This window comes from Eumetopias jubatus, unplaced genomic scaffold (assembly GCF_037043125.1).
Source record: "Eumetopias jubatus isolate StellerSeaLion01/CBP00866 unplaced genomic scaffold, mEumJub1_p1.0 scaffold_12, whole genome shotgun sequence".
Classification (NCBI taxonomy): domain Eukaryota; kingdom Metazoa; phylum Chordata; class Mammalia; order Carnivora; family Otariidae; genus Eumetopias; species Eumetopias jubatus.
The window spans coordinates 101,698,133-101,723,389 of record NW_028274818.1 but is presented as its reverse complement, the minus strand read 5'-3'; the positions used below and the strand labels follow the sequence as shown (position 1 = coordinate 101,723,389).

The window sequence follows — 25,257 nt, the reverse complement described above, 5'->3', positions numbered from 1 at the left end:
AGGTGGCCTTAAGCCAAAACCATGCCCTGGCTTTGACAAGAGCAATGGCTAGAACAGGAAGGATACTAGCAAATCTAGATGTAGACAGTATTTGTTTTGGAGGCTTTTAAAGATACAATTCACATAACATTAAACTCACCAGTTTAAAGCATACATTTGCAGTGATTTTTATGTTGTGGAACCATCAAAACTACCTAATTCCAAAACTTACATCACCCCAGGAAGAAACCCCATACCCGTGAGCGTCTGCCTTCGGCTCAGGTCACGATCCCAGGGTTCCGGGATCGAGACCCACATCGGGCTCCCTGCTCAGTGGGGAGCCTCCTTCTCCCTCTCCCCTTGCCCCCCCACACCCCGCTCATGCTCACTCTTGCGCTCTCTCTGCATTCTCTCTCTCAAATAAATAATAATAAATAAATAAATAAATAGAATCAGACATTATGGTCCTTTTGTCTAGCTTCTTTGATTCAGCCTGTTTTTCAGTTTCAGCCCTGCTGCAGCTACAGCATATAGCAGTACTCTGTTCCTTTCTGTGGCTGGATATGCCACATTTTGTTTATCTATCCAACCGCTGATGGACATTTGGATTGTTTTCATTTTCTGGCTATTTCGAATACTGATAATACCTCTGAATACCAACTGCTGTGGAACTGCAAGGCTGCCTAACTACAACGAGGATCTCAGTTCAGTGCGTGACACACATTAATCAACAATCCTGCTATGCTGTATATACAGGGTTTAAAAACATGCTTTTCCAAATATGTATGAGTCAAGAAAATACCAGGCAATAAGAACATAAAAAGGTTACAGACACTTTTTAAAAATGTACTTTTATCATTTTTATGGATAAATAACCCCTAAGGTATTTATAATATCTAATGCTGAAGAGAAGCTGTGAGAACAAGATGAAAATCCTTACCTCTTCTCGAGTCTCTCTTTAAGTTGACTTTCTCTTATTCCCTGAGGATGAAGGCAGTTTAGCAACTCATCCAGTTCCTTCTGACTATCACATAAAAACCTGCAAGGAGCAACACAGAATCAGTAACTCTGAAAACTTATCAAATACTAAGAAAGGGATCTAGGATTGTTGGTGGGAATTGGGAGAAGAAAATTCCAAACTTGCTCACAAGTAGAACAAACAATTTACTATTTCCATGAGGCCTACTGTTAACTTTATCCTAGAATACCAGAGCCAATGTTTCCTACTAAAATACGAGACAAATTTTATTAAGTTAATTGACACACTTGTCCATACACCTTAAAAGAGTAAACTTGCATCCAAAAATAAAAAATGAAAGGTCATTAAACAAAGCAATCATAGGAAAAACAGTTAATGCAATCACAAAATAAAAAGGACCCTCTCAAAACCTAGTTCCCTGCTTAAAAGAGAACTGCCAGAAAAGCAGATCAATGGCTATGTATATAATTTATATTCTTTAATTAATAAAGATGAAAATCCTAAATCTATTCCCAGACTGAAAAGCACTTCCAATGCAATGTAAGATCTATCCCAGAACATATACAAAGTTACACTGTAACAGGGAAATAAAATTCCAAAGCTTGGAACAAATATATTCTTACCAAACAAAATCAAGCCTGCTTTTAAAGCAATGAGTTTACATAACCAAGAAATCAAAGTCATACAAAATGATCTTAACAGATAATCACTGGTATCACTATATTAAATATTTTCTTAACATGAAAAAGGAAAAAGAAAGAGCAACCCGATAAATGCTCACATTACCATAGATTCTGGCCTTGTTTGGGTATGGTGGTCTCCACAGCAACTTCTGTTGCTGGTCCAGGTTGTGTGTTCATGCTTGCATTTTTGCCTAGGTTTGCTTTCTTACCTAAAAAAAATTTAAACATTAGGTTAATACAGTAAATACCCAATTCCTCGTTTCAAACCTAAGCAGGACAGTGCCAAATCCAACAACTAATAACACAGATGCTGCCTATTAAATACATCCATTGTACAACAGGTGTTAATTTCTCTTAAATAGCTTACACAGAGCACATTATTTGGGATACTTACTCTCTATACAGCTGAACAGTTGCACAGTTCAAAGTTTAGAGTATCACAACTTAGAATGGAGCAGGATGACTGAATAACTATATCAAAGCAAACAATCCATTTACTCTTTGTACATGAGGCTTAGCACAAAGGCATTTATTTGTGGATGTATTTTTTTTTTTTTTTAAGATTTTATTTATTTGACAGTGAGAGAGACAGCCAGAGAGGGAACACAAGCAGGGGGAGTGGGAAGGGGAGAAGCAGGCCTCCCAAAGAGCAGGGAGCCCAATGCGGGGCTCGATCCCAGGACCCTGGGATCATGACCTAAGCCAAACAAAGGCAGACGCCTAACTACTGAGCCAACCAGGTGCCCCTATTTGTGGATGTACTTAAGTAGGGACAAGTAAACATAGAAACTAGTATAAACTTACTGCTGGAGGATTCAAAATGTCAAACATGATGAACTTTTTTCTAAGCCAGCTCCTATATACTACTAGGACATAATACAGATAGATCTTAAGGCAATCTGTGAGGCCTCACCTAACACTATAATTGGTTCTGTCCCCTGCTCCCATTCTCTCCCCTTTAACCTGTTGCACTTTCCCTGCACTACAAACACAACACCCTATTAGCCTTCTGAGTCAGGTGATTTTGAAGAGACCCTACCATGCTGGAATGAGAGAACATGAAGCAACAATACCCACCAGGATGCACTAGAAGTGAAGGGATGGAATGCCCATTTTCTCTTGGGAGCTAGAACTATGGAGACCTAATTTCTAAGGACGCCCATTAAGCTTCTGAAAAACATCAGAAAATCAGTCTCTCCTCCTGCTGGAAACTCTCCCCCCGGTCTAAAGATCCTGACCGTACATTTACTGCTCTCAAACATAACTGCCTTCATGTGGGTATTTACAAAGTCTACCAAAACTAGATTTTTCTACTAAAGTGCTACAATCTAACACTTAATACTATTAACACAGTTTGAAAAGGCCTTGGGGCGCCTGGGTGGCTTAGTCATTGGGCATCTGCCTGCTTCTCCCTCTCCCACTCCCCCTGCTTATGTTCCCGCTCTTGCTGTCTCTCTCTGCCAAAAAGTAAGTAAAATCTTAAAAAAAAAAAAGAAAAAGAAAAAAGAAAAGGCCTTAATTGTGAAACTTCGGGCTACATATTAATTTCCTTATTTAACAATTTTGTGAGTTTTAAGTTTGGGTTAGGAGTTTCTTTAAAATGAAAGCTTTAAAAAAATTTCTTAAAGAAACATAATGATTGGGCGCCTGGGTGGCTCGTCGTTAAGCGTCTGCTTTCGGCTCAGGTCATGATCTCAGGGTCCTGGGATGGAGGCCCACATCAGGCTCCCTGCTCCAGCAGGAAGCCTGCTTCTCCCTCTCCCATTCCCCCTGCTTGTGTTCCCTCTCTCGCTGTGCCTCTGTCAAATAAATATATAAAATATTTTAAAAAAAAAAGAAACAGAATGATCTAATATTTGAGAAGCAATTTTCATTAGGTCACAGAAAGGAGAGCTATGGGGCACCGGGGTGGCTCAGTCAGTTAAGCGTCTGCCCTCGGCTCAGGTCACGATCCGAGGGTCCTGGGACTGAGCCCTGCATCGGGCTTCCTGCTCAGCGGGAAGCCTGCTTCTCCCTCTCCCATCCCCCCTGCTTGTGTTCCCTCTGTGTCTCTGTCAAATAAATAAAATCTTAAAAAAAAAAAAAAAGTACAGCTAGAAGCTTGCAGATCATTTAACCCAGTGGTTCTCCACAGGGAGCCAGGCTGCCTCCCAGGGGACATGTGGCAATGTCTGCAGACACATTTGGTTATCACTATTAGCATCTAGTCCGTGGAGGCCAGGGATGCTGCTAAATATCAGACAATGCACAGGACAATCCCCAACTATAAAGAATTATCTGTGGGTGCCTGGGTGGCTTAGTCACTTAAGTGTCCAACTCTTGATTTTGGCTCAAGTCATGATCCAAGAATCATGGGATTGAGCCCTGGGTCGGATTCCATGCTGGGTGTGGAGCCTGCTTGTGATTCTCTCTCCCCCTCTACCTTTCCCCAACCCTTAAAAAAAAAAAAAATGTAGCCCTACAGAGTTGGAAACGCCTCATAGAGTATATGTGTGGTTTCCTTCATTCACAGAACTATGTGTTAGATCTGTGGGAAAGAACTACAAGACATTTAACTGCTAAAACTCTGAAAAACCTAATAGTCAAATTTTTTTAAATCTTAGGCATTGGCGTATGCCAACAATCTGTACAGTTCTAAGGTGTGATGGTTTAGGGGTGAATAGGATTTGAACTCATTCACATTTTGAGGGTGTTTGAAATTGAAAACCAGGCAGATCCAGGCTCAGACCCTAACGGGGCCCTGAAGTAAAGACACTGGATCCCAAAGATTACAGGTGGGGAGTTTTTGAAGTATGTCCATATTCAAGTGGAGATCAAAGAAGCCCAACCGAAAGAACTCTGGACTGACAGTGACAACTGTGGATTGAACAAGTTCTTTTTAAAAGGGCTATTTTGAAGATTATGATTCTGACTTTGGAGGAACTATGGTGACTGGCAGTGGAAGGAATCACATGCAAAACTCCTTAAATAAAAATTTATTGACTTAAAAAAAAAAATCTGACCCAAAATGTCAATAATGCTGAGGTTGATGAAACCTAACCTAACCTGACCATTTTCTTTTTAATTAAAAATTTTTTTCATTTCTTTCTTGAAATATTACATATAAATGTTGCAAATATTACACATAATGTTCAAAGTACATATATCCCTCAAGAAAAAATATATATACACATTTATAAAAGTATACTTCTGTATTTATTTTACAAATCGAACACACCCATGTAACCAGAACCCAGGCCAAGAAAAAGAACATCAGTGCCCCTTTATGACCCTTTCTCAGTCACTTATTTTTAGCTAGTTATTTGCTGTGTTGCCCCATCACTAGAATTTTAGTTAAATGACACTGAGGACCTTATCTGTCGTTTCCTATCTTGTATCACAAAACATGAAAACCTGGTTAGCACACAAGATGCTCCACACATACTGAATAAATAAATTCTGAAAGTGGAGGAAAAAGATGTGTAACTGTCTTCTTAGCCCTTTACCTCAATTCCAGCCATTAAGGTACCTACAGAAAGACTTCCAAGAAACAAAGTTTGAAGACTACTCATATAAAATCTAATACTCGGGGGGGGGGGCACCTGGGTGGCTCAGATGGTTAAGCATCTGCCTTTGGCTCAGATCATGATCTCAGGGTTCTGGGATCGAGCCCCGCGTCAGTCCTCCCTGCTCAGCCGGGAGCCTGCTGCTTCTCTCTCCCCACTCCTGCTCTTTCTCACTCTCTCAAACAAATACCAAAATCTTTAAAAAAAAAATCTAATACCCAAATATCCTAGTATTCAAGCTCTTTATCTTTCCACACTACATTTGGAACAAAGCTTATAATCAAATATTAGTTTCCTTCCCTCTTCAATGCATTTCACATCCTCCCACCCCACTCAAATACATCTACCTAAGGAGACAATAAAGAAACTTTGCAAATGAAAAAAGTGACCAAGGAAAGACAGTCCTTAATAATGATCTTACTTGAGCGGAGTGAAAGAACTGACAGATATACATACTACGGGGACAGTAATCCTCATCAGGAGAGTCTGCACGGTCTTTGCGGTGATTAAATCGATAGTCGATGCTGTCATGTACCCAGCCTTTTTCGATGAACAATCCTGGAACTTCATCTGAGAAGAGCCAGTACCTATAAATCACAACCATATATTAATAAAATAATGACAGGTCATGAGCACGGGATGATTTTATTGTTGGGGGGATGATTACAAAATACCACTGAACGTTCAGACTGATACAAATGATGAAGTAAGGCCCAGAATACCAACATTTTCCAAATTTGAGATTTGCTTCGTATCTGTACTTTTTATAACTTCTAATATTTCTCTACTTTAGGTTCCACACAATGTACACATGTAAAATATATTACCATTTCTAATGACCTCTATTTGAATTACATTTCACCCATCATAATAATTTAGGCTTCATATCTGTGGTATCTTCAAGAACAGCATTGTGTCTTATTTAACTTTGTAACTCTAGCATGTGGCACAGAAAACATTCGATAAATGTGTGATGAGCAAGTTTCCAAAATCCATACACAGAATAGCTTGTCTATTCTAAGTACTTTAGAGAGTTTCATAACTCGGAAGAACACAATAACCCTAAAAGATGACAAAAATTAAGTCTAATAACTTACCTGTTATGGTTTCGATCTGTACCAATAGGAGTCCTACGCATGACTAGCTTGGCCTTGGCAATTCCTTCCTGGAAAGCCTTCTCAGCAGCTGCTTTGTGCTTTCGTATTCGTTCTTCTTCAGCTTCACGTTCTAGTTTCACTGGTAAAGATCAAAAGAATCAACTAGATTTTTTTTTCTAATAAATTCTATTCTTACAAGTTAAGATATGGAATAGAAAGTATAAAAGAGATTTCCATCAAATCTTAGTTTCCTTCTCCTAATTCTGATCTGTTGTAAGAAATGACATGCGGTAAGGCAGCAATTTCTCTTTTTTTTACGGATTTGAGAGAGAGAGCATGAGCTGGAGGGAGAAGGGGGGAGAAAGAAAATCTGAAGCAGAGTCTGTGCTGAGCGCAGAGCCCAATGCAGGGCTCAATCTCATGACCATGAAATCATAACCTGAGGATCACAACCTGAGCTGAAACCAAGAGCCAGCTGCTCAACCAACTGAGCCACCAGGGGCCCCTGTAAGGCAGCAATTTCTATCTGGTTCTCCTATGTCCTTTGAATTCTGGTCATGCCACAGCCATCAACTCAATGAAAATTATTTTCTCTCCAAAATTTAAGTTATTAATTTTAATAATTAAATTAGTTTTATTAATAGTTTAAAATGGAACAATAAAATAGTCCTTAAGGGAAACCTGCGTAGCTCAGTCAGTTGAGCATCTGCCTTTGGCTCAGGTCATGATCCCGGGGTCCTGGGATTGGCCTATGTCAGACTCCCTGCTCAGCAAGGAGTCTGCGTCTCCCTTTCCCCCCTCCAACCTCCACTCGTGCTCTCACTTTGCTCTCTCAAATAAAGTCTTTTAAAAACAAAATAAAAAAAAAAAGTTCTTAAATGGAATTGATCCTCAAAATGATCAGAATGAATAAAATTTCAGTCCTGAGGAATTTGATTGTAATTCAGCCTTGGTGACAAGAAAAAAGACCTGAGAGGGCAAAGGCAGGCAAGCACTTGTGAATAAAAGCAATCACTGAATACTGAATACCATTTGGGGAGTTATTCAGCAAGTTACTACTGTTAATGATGAAAAAAAAGTTTTGGGGCGCCTGGGTGGCTCAGTCGGTTAAGCATCCGACTCTTGGTTTCAGCTCAGTTCATGATCTCAGGGTTGTGGAATCGAGCCCTGTGTTGATTCCCTGTGCTTGAGATTCTCTCTCTCTCTCTCTCCCCGTCCTTGCCCATGCTTGTGCAATCTAAAATAAATAAAATCCTAAAAAAAAAAAAAAAGTTTTAATCAACTTATTTCTGATCATTCATTATATAGGGTGTATTTCATCCAGACAGAAATTTCAACAAGAACAGCCCAGTAATCTTGCCTTTTAATTTTTTCTATAACTGTAACAAATTTTAAAACACAGCACTACTATTTACGATGCCAGAATGTGTAACACTGATCTGATGAGAACATCTACATTATGGTGAGAATCTGGAAAATACATCAGTCTCAAGATGCTACTTTAAAAAATTAAGACAAATCTCATTTATTTAAAACCAACATGATACTCGTTACCTTTAACAAAGTTTGATCTCCTGAATGGAACTGTTATGTTTGCAAAGTGATTACAGTAGAAATCAGTACAAAGCTAAACAACACAAACTGTAATGGCCAAATCACAATCAAGGAGAAGTTCTTTCTCTTATGGCCACAAACAAAAAAACCACCTAGGGCAAGTCATCAAAAGACCAAACTTGCTTCTGGAGGTTACAGCACTGAACTACATACTGAACAACCTGAACTAACCTTGGCAAAATATTAACATTCTTTCTCCCTTATTTCTCTGTACATCAACATTGTCTTTCCTTTGTCCTATGTTAAGATAAATATAACACACAGAGGAACACATCAGAAACTCAAGGAGAAGTCATTACATTTCAGGTAAAACACAGCTGCAGTGTGATATATACACAAAGTTAATCTACATGTTATTTTACTTGGAATGTAATATATGGTCTTTAAAACTGAAAAGTATGTATATGCATCTATGTGAAGACATTTCAGTGGCCTTAGGTAGTATAAACTAGAATCCGTTTTAAAAGAAATTATTATAGGGGTGGCTGGGTGGCTCAGTCATTAAGCGTCTGCCTTCGGCTCAGGTCATGATTCCAGGGTCCTGGGACCAAGCCCCACATCGGGCTCCCCGCTCCACGGGAGGCCTGCTTCTCCCTCTCCCACTCCCCCTCCCCTGCTTGTGTTCCCTCTCTCGCTGTGTCTGTCAAATAAATAAATAAAATCTTAAAAAAAATAAAAAATATTATATATTCATGAAAGAACTAAAGTTATTTCTAGGTATCTAGGATCCAACTTTGACAAATAGATGGTTTTTACCATCTTCACTTTATAAGCTAGAAATGTTGATATGGTTGGAACTATAGCAGCGACCAAAATAGTTTAAAGACCAAAAAAACCCCAATAAACTTAGCAAGTTTACGGTGGGAAACAGCGACTCTGAAACTAAGTTTGTGTACATTGTTAAGACTCATCAAATAAGTAAATACTGGTATTGGTGGGTGTTAGGGTTCTCACAATTCATGAAAGGAGATATAAATATAGAATGAGAGACAGCAAAGCAGAACCCTTGAGTGGTATCCAGGCATAAAAGGAAATGAGGTACTGGACACATGCTACAACATGAATGAACCCTGAAAACATTATGCTTAGTGAAAGAAGCCAGACACAAAAGACCACACATTTATTATGATTCCATTTATATAACACGTCAGAACAAGCAAATCTGGATAGCTAAAGAATATAGAGGGTTTGTTTTTGAAAAGATGTATTCTAAAATTGTGATGAAAGTTGCACATATCTGTGAGTATATTAAAAACAATGAGTTGGGCGCCTGGGTGGCTCAGTCGGTTAAGCGCCTGCCTTCAGCTCAGGTCATGATCCTGGAGTCACGGAATCGAGTCCCGCATCGGGCTCCCTGCTTGGCAGGGAGTCTGCTTCTCCCTCTGACCCTCCCCCCTCTCATGCGCTCTCTCTCTCTCATTCTCTCTTTCAAATAAATAAAATCTTTAAAAATAAATAAATAAATAAATAAAAACAATGAGTTATGTTACAAATAGACAAGTTGTATGGTATGTGAACTATTTAATAAAGCTGTTTAAAAAATGTTCAGAGGGGCACCTGGGTGGCTCAGTTGTTAAGCATCTGCCTTTGGCTCAAGTCATGATCCCGGGGTCCTGGGATCAAGCCCCGCATAGGGATCCTTGCTCAGTGGGGAGCCTGCTTCTCCCTCTCCCACTCCCCCTGCTTGTGTTCCCTCTCTCTCTGTCTGTCTCTCTGTCAAATAAATAAATAAAATCTTAAAAAGTAAATAAAAATTAAAAATGTTCCGTTCTGGGGTGCCTGGGTGGCACAGTTACTCAAGCATCCGACTTTTGGTTTTGGCTCTGGTCATGATCCTCAGGGTTGTGATATGAAGCCCCACAAGGGGCTCTGCGCTCAGCGCAGAGTCTGATTTTCTCTCTCCCTTTCCCTCTGCCCCTCCCTCTACACACTCTCTTTCTCAAATAAATAAATCTTTAAAAAAAAAAGTTCAGATTTGATGGTGCTATCAAAGCCCCAAATTTTTACATTCTTACAACATAATAAGGGAAAAATTAATATCTGAGTTGGCAACTGTGCTGAGGGCTTCAAATACCTTGTCATTTAAGTGTTACAACAATCTTAATGAGCACAGAAGGACACTGAGGCATAGATAAGTAACTTGCCCAAAAGATTACAGCTAAGTCAGAGGTAGGGTTTGAAACCAGCCCAGCAATTCCCAAGTCCTATATTCTTTCCACTACATCGATTTGTGATTTTAGTCCTTCACTAAATCCAGAGAAGATGCCACCATCACATTAATCCAAGTCAAACCATCATTAGCCGCAGAAGGCCAGGCTGCACACTCCCACTGGAGTATTACACACCCAGTGGGGTCTGGGCTACCACAACCCGAAATAACTGAAGAGTTAAGACAAACAGAGCCTCTACCATTCCCTTGGCAATTTCCTTCCTTCTACTATCTTCTAAAGGGTTTCCCTTCTGCTCTCAACACAAGGTTTTACCTTTCATCTCTCTCTCCTGGATTTCACGCTCCTTTTTGGCCTGGATGGCGAGCAGCCGCCTGCTCTTCACAGCACTGATCATGTCTTCAGCTCCCAGGTCTACCTGGGGCTCAAACTTCACCACCTCTTTTTTCCTATCAGGTTTGCCTAGCCCATTCTCCTCTTTTCCATTTTCCTTGTTTCTGGCTTCCATTTCTTTCCTCTTCTGTTTCTCTGCTCTCTTCTTATCATTCTCTTCCTTCAGTACAGCAAGCCGTTCTTTCCACAGCTCTGCAGACATCTGCTGTCTGGTTTCCATGTGGTCCTGCACGGAGTACGTCATGAGGATGCGGTGGCAGAGTGCGGTCAGGATCTGGAGCTTCTCTTCCGACGTTAATTCAAAAAACTCTGAGGTCTCCAGCTTCTCTAGGAACTCATCTTGTACCTCATTGTCCTCAAATGGTGCTGAATCTTTATTGTCATCTGCGTCGGAGCCCTCACTTTCTTCCTGAACGTCAGATCTGCGCAAGCAGAGCCGCACCAGCTCTGAAACAGAATGGAGAGTCAGAGGGATTTCTGACAGCTTCATTCCCAATTCACCATAGTCTTCCGCTATTTCGTCCTGTAATAAGGTCTGTAAGAGGATGACCAACACTCTATTCAGGTATAAAAAACCGCCTTTTTCTGCACTCAAGGCTTCCATGAGAGACACAGCAGTAATGGGATACTGAGCATCTGGTAAGAGTAGCCCCGAGTAACAGCTCAAGAACTCCACCACCATGGCCACATCCCCAAAGAGTGTGTTGGGCAGCCCTTCAGGGGTATCCACCAATCTAAAAGCTGGAAGGCTTTTGCCGGTTAACTCTTGGTCCTCATACCTCTTCTGTTTTTCTAGTTTCTCAAGCATTTCTTTCTCTCTCCGCTCCTTGGCTTTCTCCTTCAACTTTTCTTTCAGCTCCTCTCGTTTCTTTTTCAAATATTCTTTGCGCTGCTCTTCAGACATAGAGGCCCACCGCTTTTTGTGCTCTAGAAGCTCAAAGCGTTTTTGAACAATACTTCGCAGCTCTTCTGGGAGACGAGCTCTATCTTCGCTAGAGAGAAGACGAGCTGTTTTGGAGATAACACAGGACAGGGCACTCTTCTTGTCCTCCCTGTCTTTGTTTTCTTTGTAGTAGGCAATAAGGTGTAGGGCAGCAGGAGGCAGATGTTTGTGGGGTTTACTAGATGACCTGGCTGTACCCCCAGAGTTCCGTGGGGCTCGTGTCATCTTCTGAGTGCCTTTAGCCATATCCAACAAAGTCATCTGCTTCATTTTGGTTTTAGGAGTCTTCAAGCCCTTTTTGGGAGATTTGGAATTACCTGTAGATTTCTGTCCATTAAGGATGCCTTTGCTTCTGCCCTTCGCTTTCAAAGGTTTATCACTGTGCTTCCCCGATTTCTTGGCAGGTGGGCCCTTCTTAGGAATGTGAAAGTTAGCATGTAGCTTGTTGGGTGACATCATCTTCATCACTTCTTCCAAATGTTCTTCTGGAGATTTGGAATTTTTGGAGTTCTTCACTTTGAGTGGCGAGCCATTCAAGGATTTCTTCAAGTGTACATGACACCATAACTTGGGGTTTAGTGGTGAACTCAGAGAAGAGTTGTCTGTCTTGGATTTTTTTGAGGGCTTCCTGTCTGGGGATCCAGTATTCTTCCTCTTAGTAGAAGGGTTGAGAGTCATATACTAGAATTTAAGAACAAGAGCAAAATTAATTTTAAAAACTAATTTGAAGAAGCAGTATTTAAGCATCACACAGGCCCTCTTCCCCAGCTAACCAGGTAAAGCTATACATTCATTTCTGTCCACAGACACTATGTCCCTGAAGAAACAAAGACATGAATGTTCGCTAATGTTTTGGCCACATCAATACAAAATTCTCTTGATACCCAGACTTAAAAATCTATACTCTACAATTACACATTTTTGCTATGAACTAGTTTTCTGTTACCAGACAACCAGTGCAAGCAATTCTTGAACACTTTAATGAAATCTGTGAACCCTTTCCCCAGAAGCAACACACAAAAATTATGCGTACAATTTCAGAGGGCATGCATGGATCCCAGACTGAAGATACCTGATCTAGATAATGGCAACATCTAAGGAGTTAATCAAGAACTACTCTGGATTTCTAAGCCTTTAAACCTCTGGTCCAACTGGTAGCATTATATGCTTTTAAGTAGAAAGTATACTACTTTAAGTCTTTTTTGTCTAAATGCAGAAGCATATTTTATTAAAAATACCACCACCATCACCACCACAACAACAAATCACTGCTCACAAACAGGGAGCCCTCCTGCCCCTGGCCCTGGCTCCTCAAACTCCCTTTGTTCTCTCCCCATCAAGAACTCATTCCCCCATGAATACGTTAACTGTAAGCCCTCTACATTCCCAATCTCATACACTTCTCTTTCATGGTCCCTTCATAAACTTCAACTTCACTCCCTCTATGAGCCCAACTCTACAATCCTTAATCCCGCCAGAACCTTACATCCATTAATTCAACTACACTTTCCCCATGCTCACTTCCTTGTCCTTTTTACCCGCATTAAATTCCAGTCCGTTGTTATAATCAGTCTTACATAAACCTATGCTTCCCTTCCCTTGTCTCTTCTGCTCTATTATACCGGGCTACCTCTGGCCTGAACATGTTCAGCTTACCCATGACTGGAATAGAAGATACAAAGACGGTGTGTGGTCTCACTTTAAATTCAGAACCAGGTACTGCAAATGCATCCTGAATGCCACCCAGTAATGACGTGATATCGTCCCTTAGTCCATTCACTTCCCTCTCCCCTGGACACACATCTCCACCATGTCCCCCTCAGAGAGAATTAGTTAACAGGCTAGAACCCAGTCAACTTGTCATAATACCATTGTTTCTGTTGAAGTGTGTGTTTAAAAAAAACAAACAAACCCAACTGCTGATTTTGGAACTTTCAAGAATGTAATTACAAAGAAAAAAGCTAAACCGAAGACTAAATGAAATACTAACCAAGCAGTGAAAAAGTAGAGCCAATTTCACAAAAATTCAAGTGAGCAGGAGGGAGACTAGATAACCTCCAGAAGATGTGATTTCTGTTACCAAAAGCAACTAAGCATAGAGGACACTTGGAGACTTGAACCTAACTCGAGGTTTCTGAGTGGTAAGGATGAACTTCACAGAAGCAACATGGAAGCAGCAGGTCAGCACAAGAGGACACTGCAGGCAAGGAAGCAGCTACAGACTACTGAAGACGAAATTGTGAGCCCCATGAAAAGGGCGAGGGAAGTGCCACGGCAAAAGTAATCCCAAAATCTTAAAAAAAAAAAAAAAGTAATCCCAAAGAGGACATGGAGGAACACCTACGTTCCTGTCAGGCGTAACCAAACAGGTATGGCAAAATTTAATAAGCTGTACTGCAATGTCAAATAAGATTTAAACATTACAGATATAATCATCAGATAAACTCCAAGAACCAAAGCAGGAGTAGGAGAAATCTGGTCTGCAACAAATGAGCGGACTATACCTAATATCCTTCTGGCTGTCTCTATCTAACTTCAAAGGCCAACCTGCCTTTTAAGGACTACAGGCAATTACAGATTATTGTTCCTCCAGCTGGCTGTTTCTGTTCCCCAATTATCGTCCTCAGTATTGGCGGACAAAGAGCTTTCATAGTTTACGGAATATAAACAGCATCTCTCCATAACTCGGGGGATACTTTCTCCAGAAGCAGAATTTCCTAGTTCTGTTTCCCCAGAACTAGATTTCAAAATGCTAAAATGAATAAGCAAAGATGACTTATGTGAGACTCTCTCCTGATGGGACAGTAATGGTAGCAATACTCCAAAGAGAACAGTGTTTCAGAAATCACCCTACACGGGCGCCTGGGTGGCTCAGTTGGTTAAGCGACTGCCTTCGGCTCAGGTCATGATCCTGGAGTGCCGGGATCGAGTCCCACGTCGGGCTCCCTGCTCAGCAGGGAGTCTGCTTCTCCCTCTGACCCTCTTCCCTCTCGTGCTATCTCTCATTCTCTCTCAAATAAATAAAATCTTAAAAAAAAAAAAAAGAAAAGAAATCACCCTACAAATCATAGAAGAAGGCCCAAAGCTACCCCGGCAGAAATCAAAGACAAATATGTGCCTTCCAAAAGTTAACCATCCTCTTCAACTAGTCTTGGAAAATCTTCAGAGTATAGAGGTTGATACTACTTCTAATGCTCAGGATAACAGGCTATATTTAAAGTCATTAAAATGAAATTTATCACTAAAAAGGAGACTACTGTGAGACTATGTTTCATTTTTACCATTTTAAAAAGGTATCTTTTAATAGGGTCTATTAAAAGGGCCACTTCTTAATTTACTGATTCTTTTTCTATTTAAAAGTCACTCAAATTATCATAAGGTTCTTTAAATTTCTTCTACTTAGAAGCATTATATTATGCAGAAATGATATAAGGAAAAGCTGGGATAGCTTAGCCATAAGAGGGTCCAGCAACCTATTTTTATTTATAAGGTGTGTGTTTTTTTGCCAAACCACACCATATAATTTTTTCTTAAAAATGAAAGAAATTAACTCACCCAACCCCCTCCCAACAGGCCAGCTCCCCGCTTGAGCAGTCCTTCAGTAACTGGATCATCTCAGCATAGGGCATGCTGGGCAGTCACAGCCAAATGGGAGCCGGCATGGCTGGACTCAGGGGGATCTGAAAAAGTATAAAACCACTTATGTGCTAAGGGTCTCCCCTATCCCCCATTCAGCATAAGTAATCTACCAGTGTAGTGCACAGGGAGGGAGAAAAGAATGGACACTGAAATAGCAGTATTGTGTGTAGGTTTTAGGCAAAGGCCCTTCCTAAATGCTAAACAGGAACGAAGTATTTATGAATGACTCAACAACTACAATTCTATACCTTGTTCCCTGTCACCCGAAACAAACCACCACAACAAATAAGGAAATCTAATAAGATACAAATGAAAAAACTTTATTTCTAGCACCTCATTCAGATGCTAAATTTAACTTAACAGTAAGCAGCAAAAACCCTGAACTGGAAAACTTTGGCAATCTATATTCTGATTCTTACTCCACTCTTCTCATTCACTCAAGGAGCCATGGTAGCAGTTTCATAGCAACATTCGCACAGCAGGCTTGCCTCAATTTCCAGATGTCTTTATCAGCCAAAGTGCAAAATATGTTGCCATAAAATAGGTTTAAGTGCTCTTAAAGTTAACATAATTTATTTTTTAAAGTGCTTCTCTAACTCAAATAAAATTCAAGAGGCAAATGTATTTAAAGAAAAAATTTAAACCATAAACACTTACTTGAAACATTAATTAGAAGAGATAAGAAACATCTTTAAAAATATTTAATTAACATCACTAGTAATGAGACAAAATTACATCGTGTACCTTCTGATATGATTCACTAAGAACACAACAATTCTGTGGTACTTCTACCCAAAATCCATAGCCTGAATACAATCATATGGAAATAACCACAAATTGAGAAGTATCACACAAAAGTGATTGGCTTGTATTCTTAAAAAAGTCAAGGTTCTTGAAAGACAAAAGCTGAGAGATGGCTCCAGATCAGAGTCCTAACAAGTCACAAAACAAGGAAGTATAATACATGATACTACACTGGATCCTACTAAAACCAAACCAATATTTTTTTGGCTAAAAGGGCAGTACTGGGACAATTTTCAAAATCTGTGTAAGGACTACAGATAATACTAGTGTTTCAATACTAACTTCCTGATTTTGCCAACTGTACTATAGTTACGTTAGAAAATATCCTTGCCCTTGGGGTGCCTGGGTGGCTCAGGGAGCTAAGCATCCAACTCTTGGTTTCGGCTCAGGTCATGATCTCAGGGTCATGAGACTGAGCCCCACAATGGGCTCTGAGCTCAGCCCGGAGTCTGCTTGAGATTCTCTCCCTCTCCTTCTGCCCCTCCTCCGATGCTCTCACGCTCTCCCAAATAAACAAATAAAATCTTAAAAAAGAAAAGAAAAAAAATATCCTTGTCTTTAGGAAGCATATTCAAGTGAAAGGGCATTCTCAGTGGCTCAGAAAAAAATAATTTGTGTGTCTGAAAAGAGAGAAAATAATAAAACAAATGTGGTAAAGGTTAACATTCCATTTGAGGAATTCACTCAAAGGTGTACAGAAGAAATTCTTCATTGTAATTTGTCTACTTTTTTGTATGAAATTATTTCAAAATAAAATATTCTTAAAATGCATTAAAAACCCTATTAAATCAGTCCAAATTATGCCAGGATTCCAAAGGTCTTAAAAAAGCAGTATTTAGTTGTTACATCTTTTTTTTTTTTTTAAAGATTTTATTTTTTTATTTGAGAGAGAGAGAATGAGAGATAGAGAGCACGAGAGGGAAGAGGGTCAGAGGGAGAAGCAGACTCCCTGCCGAGCAGGGAGCCCGATGTGGGACTCGATCCCAGGACTCCAGGATCATGACCTGAGCCGAAGGCAGTCGCTTAACCAACTGAGCCACCCAGGCGCCCTAGTTGTTACATCTCTATCCAAAAGCTTCCCTACTAGGATATACCAGCCTGAAACAAGTGTTCAAACACTGGAGACTAAGGAACAAAACACTACAGCTGCAATGTATTACCAAAGGGCAATGAGACAAGATGGCAGATTTCACCTTAGATAACAGTTAACACACAAATGCCTTGTAAATCATTCCCCCAAGTCACTATCCCTAAACTCAACTGTCTGTTGCATTTTTCTCAACAAGTGATTCCTTTTTTTTTTTTTAATTTTATTTATTTGAGAGAGAGAGAATGAGAGATAGAGAGCACGAGAGGGAAGAGGGTCAGAGGGAGAAGCAGGCTCCTCACTGAGCAGGGAGCCCGATGTGGAACTCGATCCCGGGACTCCAGAATCATGACCTGAGCTGAAGGCAGTCGCTTAACCAACTGAGCCACCCAGGGGCCCAAGTGATACTTCTTAAAGAGATGAATTCACTAGCCACATAGCTATTACACCTATGCCAAATATTACAGAACATGAAATGAGTAAGATAGTTCTCACATTCAAGAAATTTATGTTCTAGAGTTTACAAGACCATAAACACACTCTCATCATCACATCAGGCCCTACTCACATAACACTCCAAGTTCCAAATCTCTAAATAACTTTCTTCTCTCCCACCTAGGATCCCCATCCGTCCTTTCCTTAAACTACTGCTCAGAACTTGCTTCTTCTCCAGGTCTCCTTTCTCTCCACAGCAGCTGCATTTGGCAGCCTAGCAGAACATGAAATTCTATGAAAACCAAAGAGAAGATGAAGAGAGAAAAAAAATTTTTAAACCTATTGCCTTTGGGAAAGGCAGATCGTATGTGATCAACTTGAATCCTCAATACATTACTTAAAATGAGGAAAGAATCCAAAATATTGTTTTATGGTCTCCTTATCCGTGTCTTTCCTGTATTCTGTCCTGAGATGCTCTAAATTCTTTAAGAAAACTACAAACAGGAGCGCCTGGATGGCTCAGTCCTTAAGTGTCTGCCTTCGACTCAAGTCATGATCCCAGGGTCCTGGGATTGAGCCCTGCATCGGGCTCCCTGCTCCGCAGGAAGCCTGCTTCTCCCTCTCCCACTCCCCCCCTGCTTGTGTTCCCTCTCTCGCTGTGTCTCTCTCTGTCAAATAAATAAATAAAATCTTAAAAAAAAAAAAAAAAAGCTACAAACAGGAAAAACACTTCCATGCAAAACTCAGGAAGCAAAATCAGGGAAATGTCAAATGGTATTGGGGAATAAGAATTATTGTGTAGACTGGTATTCTACGAGTCTCAAGTTCTCTGACTAAGCAGAATCACTTACAGAACTTCAGTCCAAACAAACTTATACTTCCTAGTCTCAATCTTAATTATAGCCGAATTCCATTAAGTTAGTATCTTAAGCCCTTGTTAGAAAATTTGAGAGTAGGGCGCCTGGGTGGCTCAGTTGGTTAAGCGACTGCCTTCGGCTCAGGTCATGATCCTGGAGTCCCGGGATCGAGTCCCGCATCGGGCTCCCTGCTCAGCGGGGAGTCTGCTTCTTCCTCTGACCCTCTTCCCTCTCATGCTGTCTCTCATTCTCTCTCTCTCTCTCAAATAAATAAAAAAAAAAAAATCTTAAAAAAAAAAAAAGAAAATTTGAGAGTAGCTGATTTCTTCAGAAACCACTTTTTAAGATATAAGTTCCTGGAATTCTAGTCTCTGGCTCCTTACAAAAAGTGTGGATCGGCTTTTTTGTTCTAATAAAAGTACCAAGATCTTTTACACATAAATAATACTGTCTTTCTTTTATGTTATTCATACTTGAATCACTAAACGAAAATACGTAAGAGCTGTAAGATTTAAAAAGAGGAAAATATTGGGACGCCTGGGTGGCTCAGTCGTTAAGCGTCTGCCTTTGGCTCAGGTCATGGTCCCAGGGTCCTGGGATCGAGCCCCACATCCGGCTCCCTGCTCAGCAGGAGGCCTGCTTCTCCCTCTCCCACTCCCCCTGCTTGTGTTCCCTCTCTCGCTGTGTCTCTGTCAAATAAATAAAATCTTAAAAAAAAAAAAGGAAAATATTTAAGGACTCAAATGATCCAAGAGTATAAAACTCATTCAGAGCAGGGGCACCTGGGTGGCTCAGTCGGTTGAGCGTCTGTCTCCCTATGTCTCTCTCTGTCAAATAAGTAAATAAAATCTTTAAAAAAAAAAAAAAACCATTCAGAGTTAATTCTGTATAGGATTTTTTCTTTCTTTTTTTTTTAAGATTTTAAGCAGACGCTTAACGACTGAGCCACCCAGGCACCCCTGTATAGGATTTTCATACAGTAAAGATAATAATCTTATATTGTAACCACTGAAAGCCGTTATCACAGCTCCAAAACTCTAGAGCAATAAAATGACAAAGAATTAAAATTTCCCCTCAGTAAATAAAAAAATTTAGGTTTACCAAAGTTCCATAGAAACTTTAGTCCTAATCTAGAAAAAACAAATTAATTTCTAAAGTTTTCTTTTTATGCAAATAAAAATTTAAAGAGCACAGGAAGAAAATGCTTGGTCATGCTGGTGTGGAATAAGAAAACATGCTAAGTACTAAACTATGGTTGGAGAAATAAAATTATTTCTCAATATACCTTTGTCAGCAAATTAACCTAAAATAATTGAGGTAATTTAGTTGTATGACTCCAGATGTGCTTAGTTTTTCAAAATGAAAAGGAAGGAGAAAAAACAATCATGGAACTCTGACTTAGCTTTAATGGATCAGCAACCCCATCCCTGTCCCAGTATGGCCCTAAGACCAAGATGAACTATCAGTATGCAAATGAGCAAACATGCCATGAAAGACACAAATACTCTCAAAACCTACATTTAAAAAATCTTATTGGAGAAACCCTGAGATGAAAAAGACAATCAGAAATCTGAGGCCAATGTCTTGACTTTTGTCATTTTACTTTCTGTTGGTTCTAATTAGACTAGTCTCAGCTTCTGCATATGGAAAGTTAAGATTATACTCACACACACACACCCATCCCCTCCCCATGACTTCATAAGAAATGTTTTGAAGATCAAATGAATTAACAAAAAAAAACCCCAACACAATTCTGAAGAGGGAAATGCTAGACTTTCTACTAATCTGTCATACACAGTAATACTCATTTCAAGTTTTCAAGGCCGCTGGTGTGTTTGATCATTTTATCTGATACACAAATTGTTTTTTCTATTTATACCATACCTCATTCCAAGAAGAATCTGAGGCAAAAAAAGTATGTGTGTGTGTTCTTTTTTTTTAATTATGCAACCATAATAAAAAATAAACTGAATTAGGGGAGATATTCAATACCAACCCCACATCATCACCTACATAAAATAGATTTGAAATTTTCTATATCCATTTTCTGATTTAAAAGCTCAAAATCTCATCTAATTGGAGCTACCAGAGAAAACAAACTCCTCTAACAGTGTTCTACTTTGCTGTTCAAAAATTAATAGTGACCTTACCTTGTATGGATCAAGTAAAAAGTCACTGAACTTGCTAGGGAGGGAATATTTCTTCACCAATTCGTCTTCTACCACCCATGGTGCATTTTCACCAGTACCAGCCCGTAACGCATTATGCCGTATAAAGTATCGAAGTATCTCCTTATTTGGTGGGCGTTCTGTACGAATTAAGCTGTCTGCTGGCACATTACTGATGATCTAGGTTAACAAATATAAATAACTTACCACTGGGATAAAAAGCAATTAACCACTGAGAACAAAGATTTATCTTCTCTCCAGAAAAATAATTCCCTCTATAAAATATGGCTATAAGCTAGGTGAAACCAAAAGAATAATTTTCAGAGACAGATGTTAAACACATCCCTAGGCAATTTACCAGTATGTATCAAAGTCCTAAAAATGTGCATACCCATTGAACCAGCAATTCCTTTTTTTTTTTTAAGATTTTATTTATTTATTTGAGAGAGAGCATTAGTGGGGTGGACAGGCAGAGGGAGAGGGAGAAGCGGACTCCCCACTGAGCAGGTAGTCTGATGCGGAGCTCAATCCCAGGACCCTGGGATCATGACCTGAGCTGAAAGCAGACACTTAACCAACTGAACCACCCAGGTGCCCCTGAACCAGCAATTCCTCTTGTTAAGAATTCAGAAGTAAATGGATAGTCATCATCGACTGCTTATAAAAGGAAAAACAAAAACAGAAGGGAAAAACTACATAAAGGTATGTCAGTAAGGGAATCATTTTTTAAATTAAAATATATCCATATAATGAATGCAACCATTATAAACAAATAATTATATCTAATATACTGCATGTAACATATACAATCATATAATATACAACCATAGGGGAAAAATGTTTCTTAATCAGGACAAATTTTTCAGAATCATCTAGGGTGCTATTAAAATGCAGATGCTTGGGCCCCAAACTTACTGAATCAGAAGTATCTCTGGCAGTACAGCCTGGGAATCTATATTTTTAATAAACTCCCCTGGTGACTATCATACACCCTACAAGTTGAAAATACTGTTTTGGAAAAAAATTTAATGACATCACAGATGTTTACCACATAGTAAATGAAAAAAGTTACAAATTAGTAGGTATAGAATACTATTTTTAAAAGTCACTTAAAAGCTAACCACCAGGGGCACCTGGGTGGCTCAGTTGGTTAAGCGTCCAATTCTTGGTTTCAGCTCAGGTCATGATCTCATGGGTCGTGGGATGGAGCCTCTCCCTCGGTGCCCCCCCACGCCCCCCAAAATAAATAAATCTTAAAAAAAAAAAGGATGTATCATGATTCCAGATGTATTAAAAAATATAAACCTTAGAATCAATAAAACAAAGCACTAAGTCATCTTAAAGGTATTTACTGTCTTAGATTAGTAGCTTCACATATTCCTTATAAAAGCATTGATTAGAACTGACTACTCAGTTTCCGAGTTTAAGTATATTACAAATTGCTTTATTTTTAACTGGGAAGAGCTATTACCTGGGGAAAGTCCTTAACTGCTGGGAACTGATTCTTATTTTTCAAACTGAGTTTGAAGCTCAAATGCAAATTATTCTTACACCCTAATAATTCATATTAAAAGAAAAAAATCATGCTATATCCTAGGGAAAAAAGACAATTTAACTTAAGGTCATAATTACAAAGACTAGAAAACCCCTCAGAATTTGTTGTAGAAACACATTCATTCCCATTTTTTTTTAGCACATTTTCTCTGAGAAAACTAGCCGTATATTTTCTGAAGTAACATTTACTACATGTAAAAGGTCTAATACAAAGTGCCAACTAACCTTATCTTCATTTTGTAATTTCACATCATATTTGTGAGGCAGAAATTTTGGTGGAGCCCATTTCCTTTCTCCTTTTTTTAATGAAGTAGGGAGTTTTCGTGGAGATCTACGTGCTCTGTCACCTAGTCAAATCAACAGAAAATTAGTGAAAAAAACAAGTCTTTAATTTTATCCATTCATTCATTACTAGTATTCTTAATGAACACCTACTCTGCACTAGGCACTGAGTGATGGGGCACAAAGATGAATCATAAAGTCCTTACTTACCTCAAGCAGATAAAGTCTATGAGTCTACAAAAATTACATTACAATGTGATAAACGACTGTAATAGAGATTGGCACAAAAAAGTACCGTGATAGGAAAGAGAAGCAATGTCTAATTTGGTCTGGAAGATAGGCAAAGGAAAGGGCCTAGAAAGAGTAAGACTTGTTCAGAGACTATAAGCAACGAGGGAGGTGACTATGATCTAGACTACAGTAAAAACTTCAGACCAAAGAGGTAAGTAGGGTCCAAACTATAAATAAAATTGTATTCCATTTATTATTATTTTTTTAAAGTAGGCTCCATGTCCAATGTGGGGCTTGTACCCACAACCCTAAGATCAAGTCACATGCTCTACCGACTAAGGCAGCCAGGTGCCCCAACACTGAATGCCATTTAAAGAGACTGGAATGTGTCCCGTAGGCACTAAGGAAACAAAGGATTTCCCATCTGACTAACTGGATATATGCTGTGAAAGATCACTATCATGAAAAAATTAAAAGAAACACTTCCAGCAGTTAGAAAACGAATGAAAAGGGCAGGTGAGACTGAATATCAGGAATCATAAGATAAAGCACTAAACATCTGAATTAATGTAACTGGAATGGAGGCTGAAAGAGTCGAGAGGCATTTAGAAGACAGACTTGGTAACCAACTAGATGTGGAAATGCTAACAGCTTCCAAGTTTTCTGCCTTAGGGACCAAGGAGATGAGGGGGTCATTAACTGAGTAAGAGAATGCTGAAAGAACAGCAGGACAATTCTTGTTGACATGCCTTGGGAAGATAACATAAAGAGTAAGATGATCAATTTAGCCTTACAGGTGTTAAAATTTGAACTGCCTAGGACAGGCATGTGAAGACTGGGTCTAGAGTTAAGGAGTTAAGCTGATGTGGGTCTGGGAATCATCAGCTCTTATACAGATTAAGAATTTAAACTGTGGGGCGCCTGGGTGGCTCAGTCGTTAAGCGTCTGCCTTCGGCTCAGGTCATGATCCCAGAGTCCTGGGATCGAGCCCCGCATCGGGCTCCCTGGCTGGCGGGAAGCCTGCTTCTCCCTCTCCCACCGCTGCTGTTTGTGTTCCTTCTCTCGCTGTGTCTCTCTCTGTCAAATAAATAAATAAAATCTTAAAAAAAAAAAAGAATTTAAACTGTGGGCAGGAATGAAATATAACAATACCCTTGTATAGAAAAATAAAAAGGAGACAGAACAAAATCCTATGAAAAATAACTTAATGAATGGTAGATGAAAAAAGGTTTAAAAAAAAAAACAAAACAGAAAAGTAAGGGCGCCTGCCTGCCTCAGTCAGAAAAGTGTGCAACTCTTGATCTCGGGGTCATGAGTTGAGTCCCACGTTAGGTAGAGGAATTACTTAAAAACAAAAAACAAACGACCCCTCCCCCACCCCTGAAAAGTAGTTGGGAAACCTAGGGAGACTATGGTATCAAATAAGCTGAAAGATATGAGAGTGACCAACAGTGTTAAATGGAACAGAAAAGTAAAACACAAAGGAGAAATGAGTGATTTTTACAATTGGGGGGGGTCACCTATAAGCTTATCAGGAACAGTTTCAGAAGTAAAGAGGCAGGAGTTACACTGTAACAGCAGAAGGAATAAACTGATGGCCAGAAAGTGGAGACAACATTCTCAAGAATCTTAACGTGAATAAGTAAGACAGAAATAGAACAATAGGATCAAGAGAAAATATGTTTTTGTTTTTAGAAAAGGGGACTTTGTTTATAAGCTGAGAAGAACCATTAGAAAGAGGGTTTAAAACACTGTATAGTAGAGGGGCCCTTGGGTGGCTCACTTGGTTGAGCGCCCAACTCTTGATATCAGCTCAGGTCTTGATCTCAGGGTCGTGTGTTCAAGCCCTGCATTGGGCTCCATGCTCGGCATGGAGCCTACTTAAAAAAATACACACACATACACACACACACACACACGTGTGTGTGTGTGTGTGTGTGTGTGTATTATATGGTAGAATAAAAGTTTACCCAGCCCTTGAGAAACTAAGAGGGAATGGTATTAACTTTTTTTTTTTTAAGATTTTATTTGTGTGAGAGAGAGAGAGAGAGAGAGACAGCGCACAAGCAGGGGGAGTGACAGGCAGAGGGAGAAGCAGGCTCCCTGCCAAGCAAGGACCTGATGCAGGACTTGATCCCAGGACCCTGGGATCATGACCTGAGGCAAAGGCATAACCGAATGAGCCAAACAGGCATCCCAGAGGGAATGGTATTCAAACCACAAGCAACTTGGCCAAGAGAAAAGAGATCTCCCTTCTAAGATGGAGGAAGAGAGTCCTACCAAGAAGGTTAGGAACACAAAGCTGAAAAGTTCCTGCCCTAACACGTTACTTCTCCCCCCACAAAGTAAAAGGCCAAGTCACATGATAAGAAAATATTTTTTGTACTAGAATTTGCCTATCATATTTCTATGGAAATTCTAATCAATTTTTTCCTTGAAGACATGCAGAATACATCATAACAATTATTTAGCCCACCTACTACTCTTATCAACATACTAGCAATAACATTACATCCCAGTAATTAAAACCCAAACTAAGGCACACACTCTAAAAAATAAGCCAAAGCCTAAAACCAGCAGTTCCTGGTACACAATGCTTAGGTATAAAACAAACAGCTGTAACACATCACTGGTATTCCAATGATCCTCATTCTAGAAGAAAAGAAATGTTAGAAGACAGATCAGCCAACACCTAACCAAAACATTTATCAACCTCAAATCTAGGGAACTGTAAATAACACACATATTATAAAACTAAGTGTCGGGGCGCCTGGGTGGCTCAGTCGTTAAGCATCTGCC

The 25,257-nt window shown here is 39.7% G+C and overlaps 1 protein-coding gene and 1 pseudogene across 2 annotated transcripts in view; one reads left to right on the top strand and one right to left on the bottom strand.

Annotated features, from left to right (window-relative positions):
• The window catches only part of BAZ1B (bromodomain adjacent to zinc finger domain 1B), a 69,039-nt gene that overhangs the window by 22,523 nt on the left and 21,259 nt on the right, over positions 1-25,257 (bottom strand). For both annotated transcript variants that reach the window (XM_028109971.2, XM_028109970.2), the window contains exons 5-11: positions 22,171-22,292; positions 20,374-20,571; positions 10,381-12,082; positions 6,284-6,422; positions 5,643-5,773; positions 1,745-1,850; positions 920-1,018 (exon numbers count right to left, since the gene is read on the bottom strand). In XM_028109971.2, the coding sequence (XP_027965772.1) occupies positions 920-1,018; positions 1,745-1,850; positions 5,643-5,773; positions 6,284-6,422; positions 10,381-12,082; positions 20,374-20,571; positions 22,171-22,292 (2,497 nt within the window). The remainder of the gene's footprint in view (positions 1-919; positions 1,019-1,744; positions 1,851-5,642; positions 5,774-6,283; positions 6,423-10,380; positions 12,083-20,373; positions 20,572-22,170; positions 22,293-25,257) is intronic.
• Positions 4,039-4,194, top strand: LOC114214583 (small nucleolar RNA SNORA18; annotated as a pseudogene).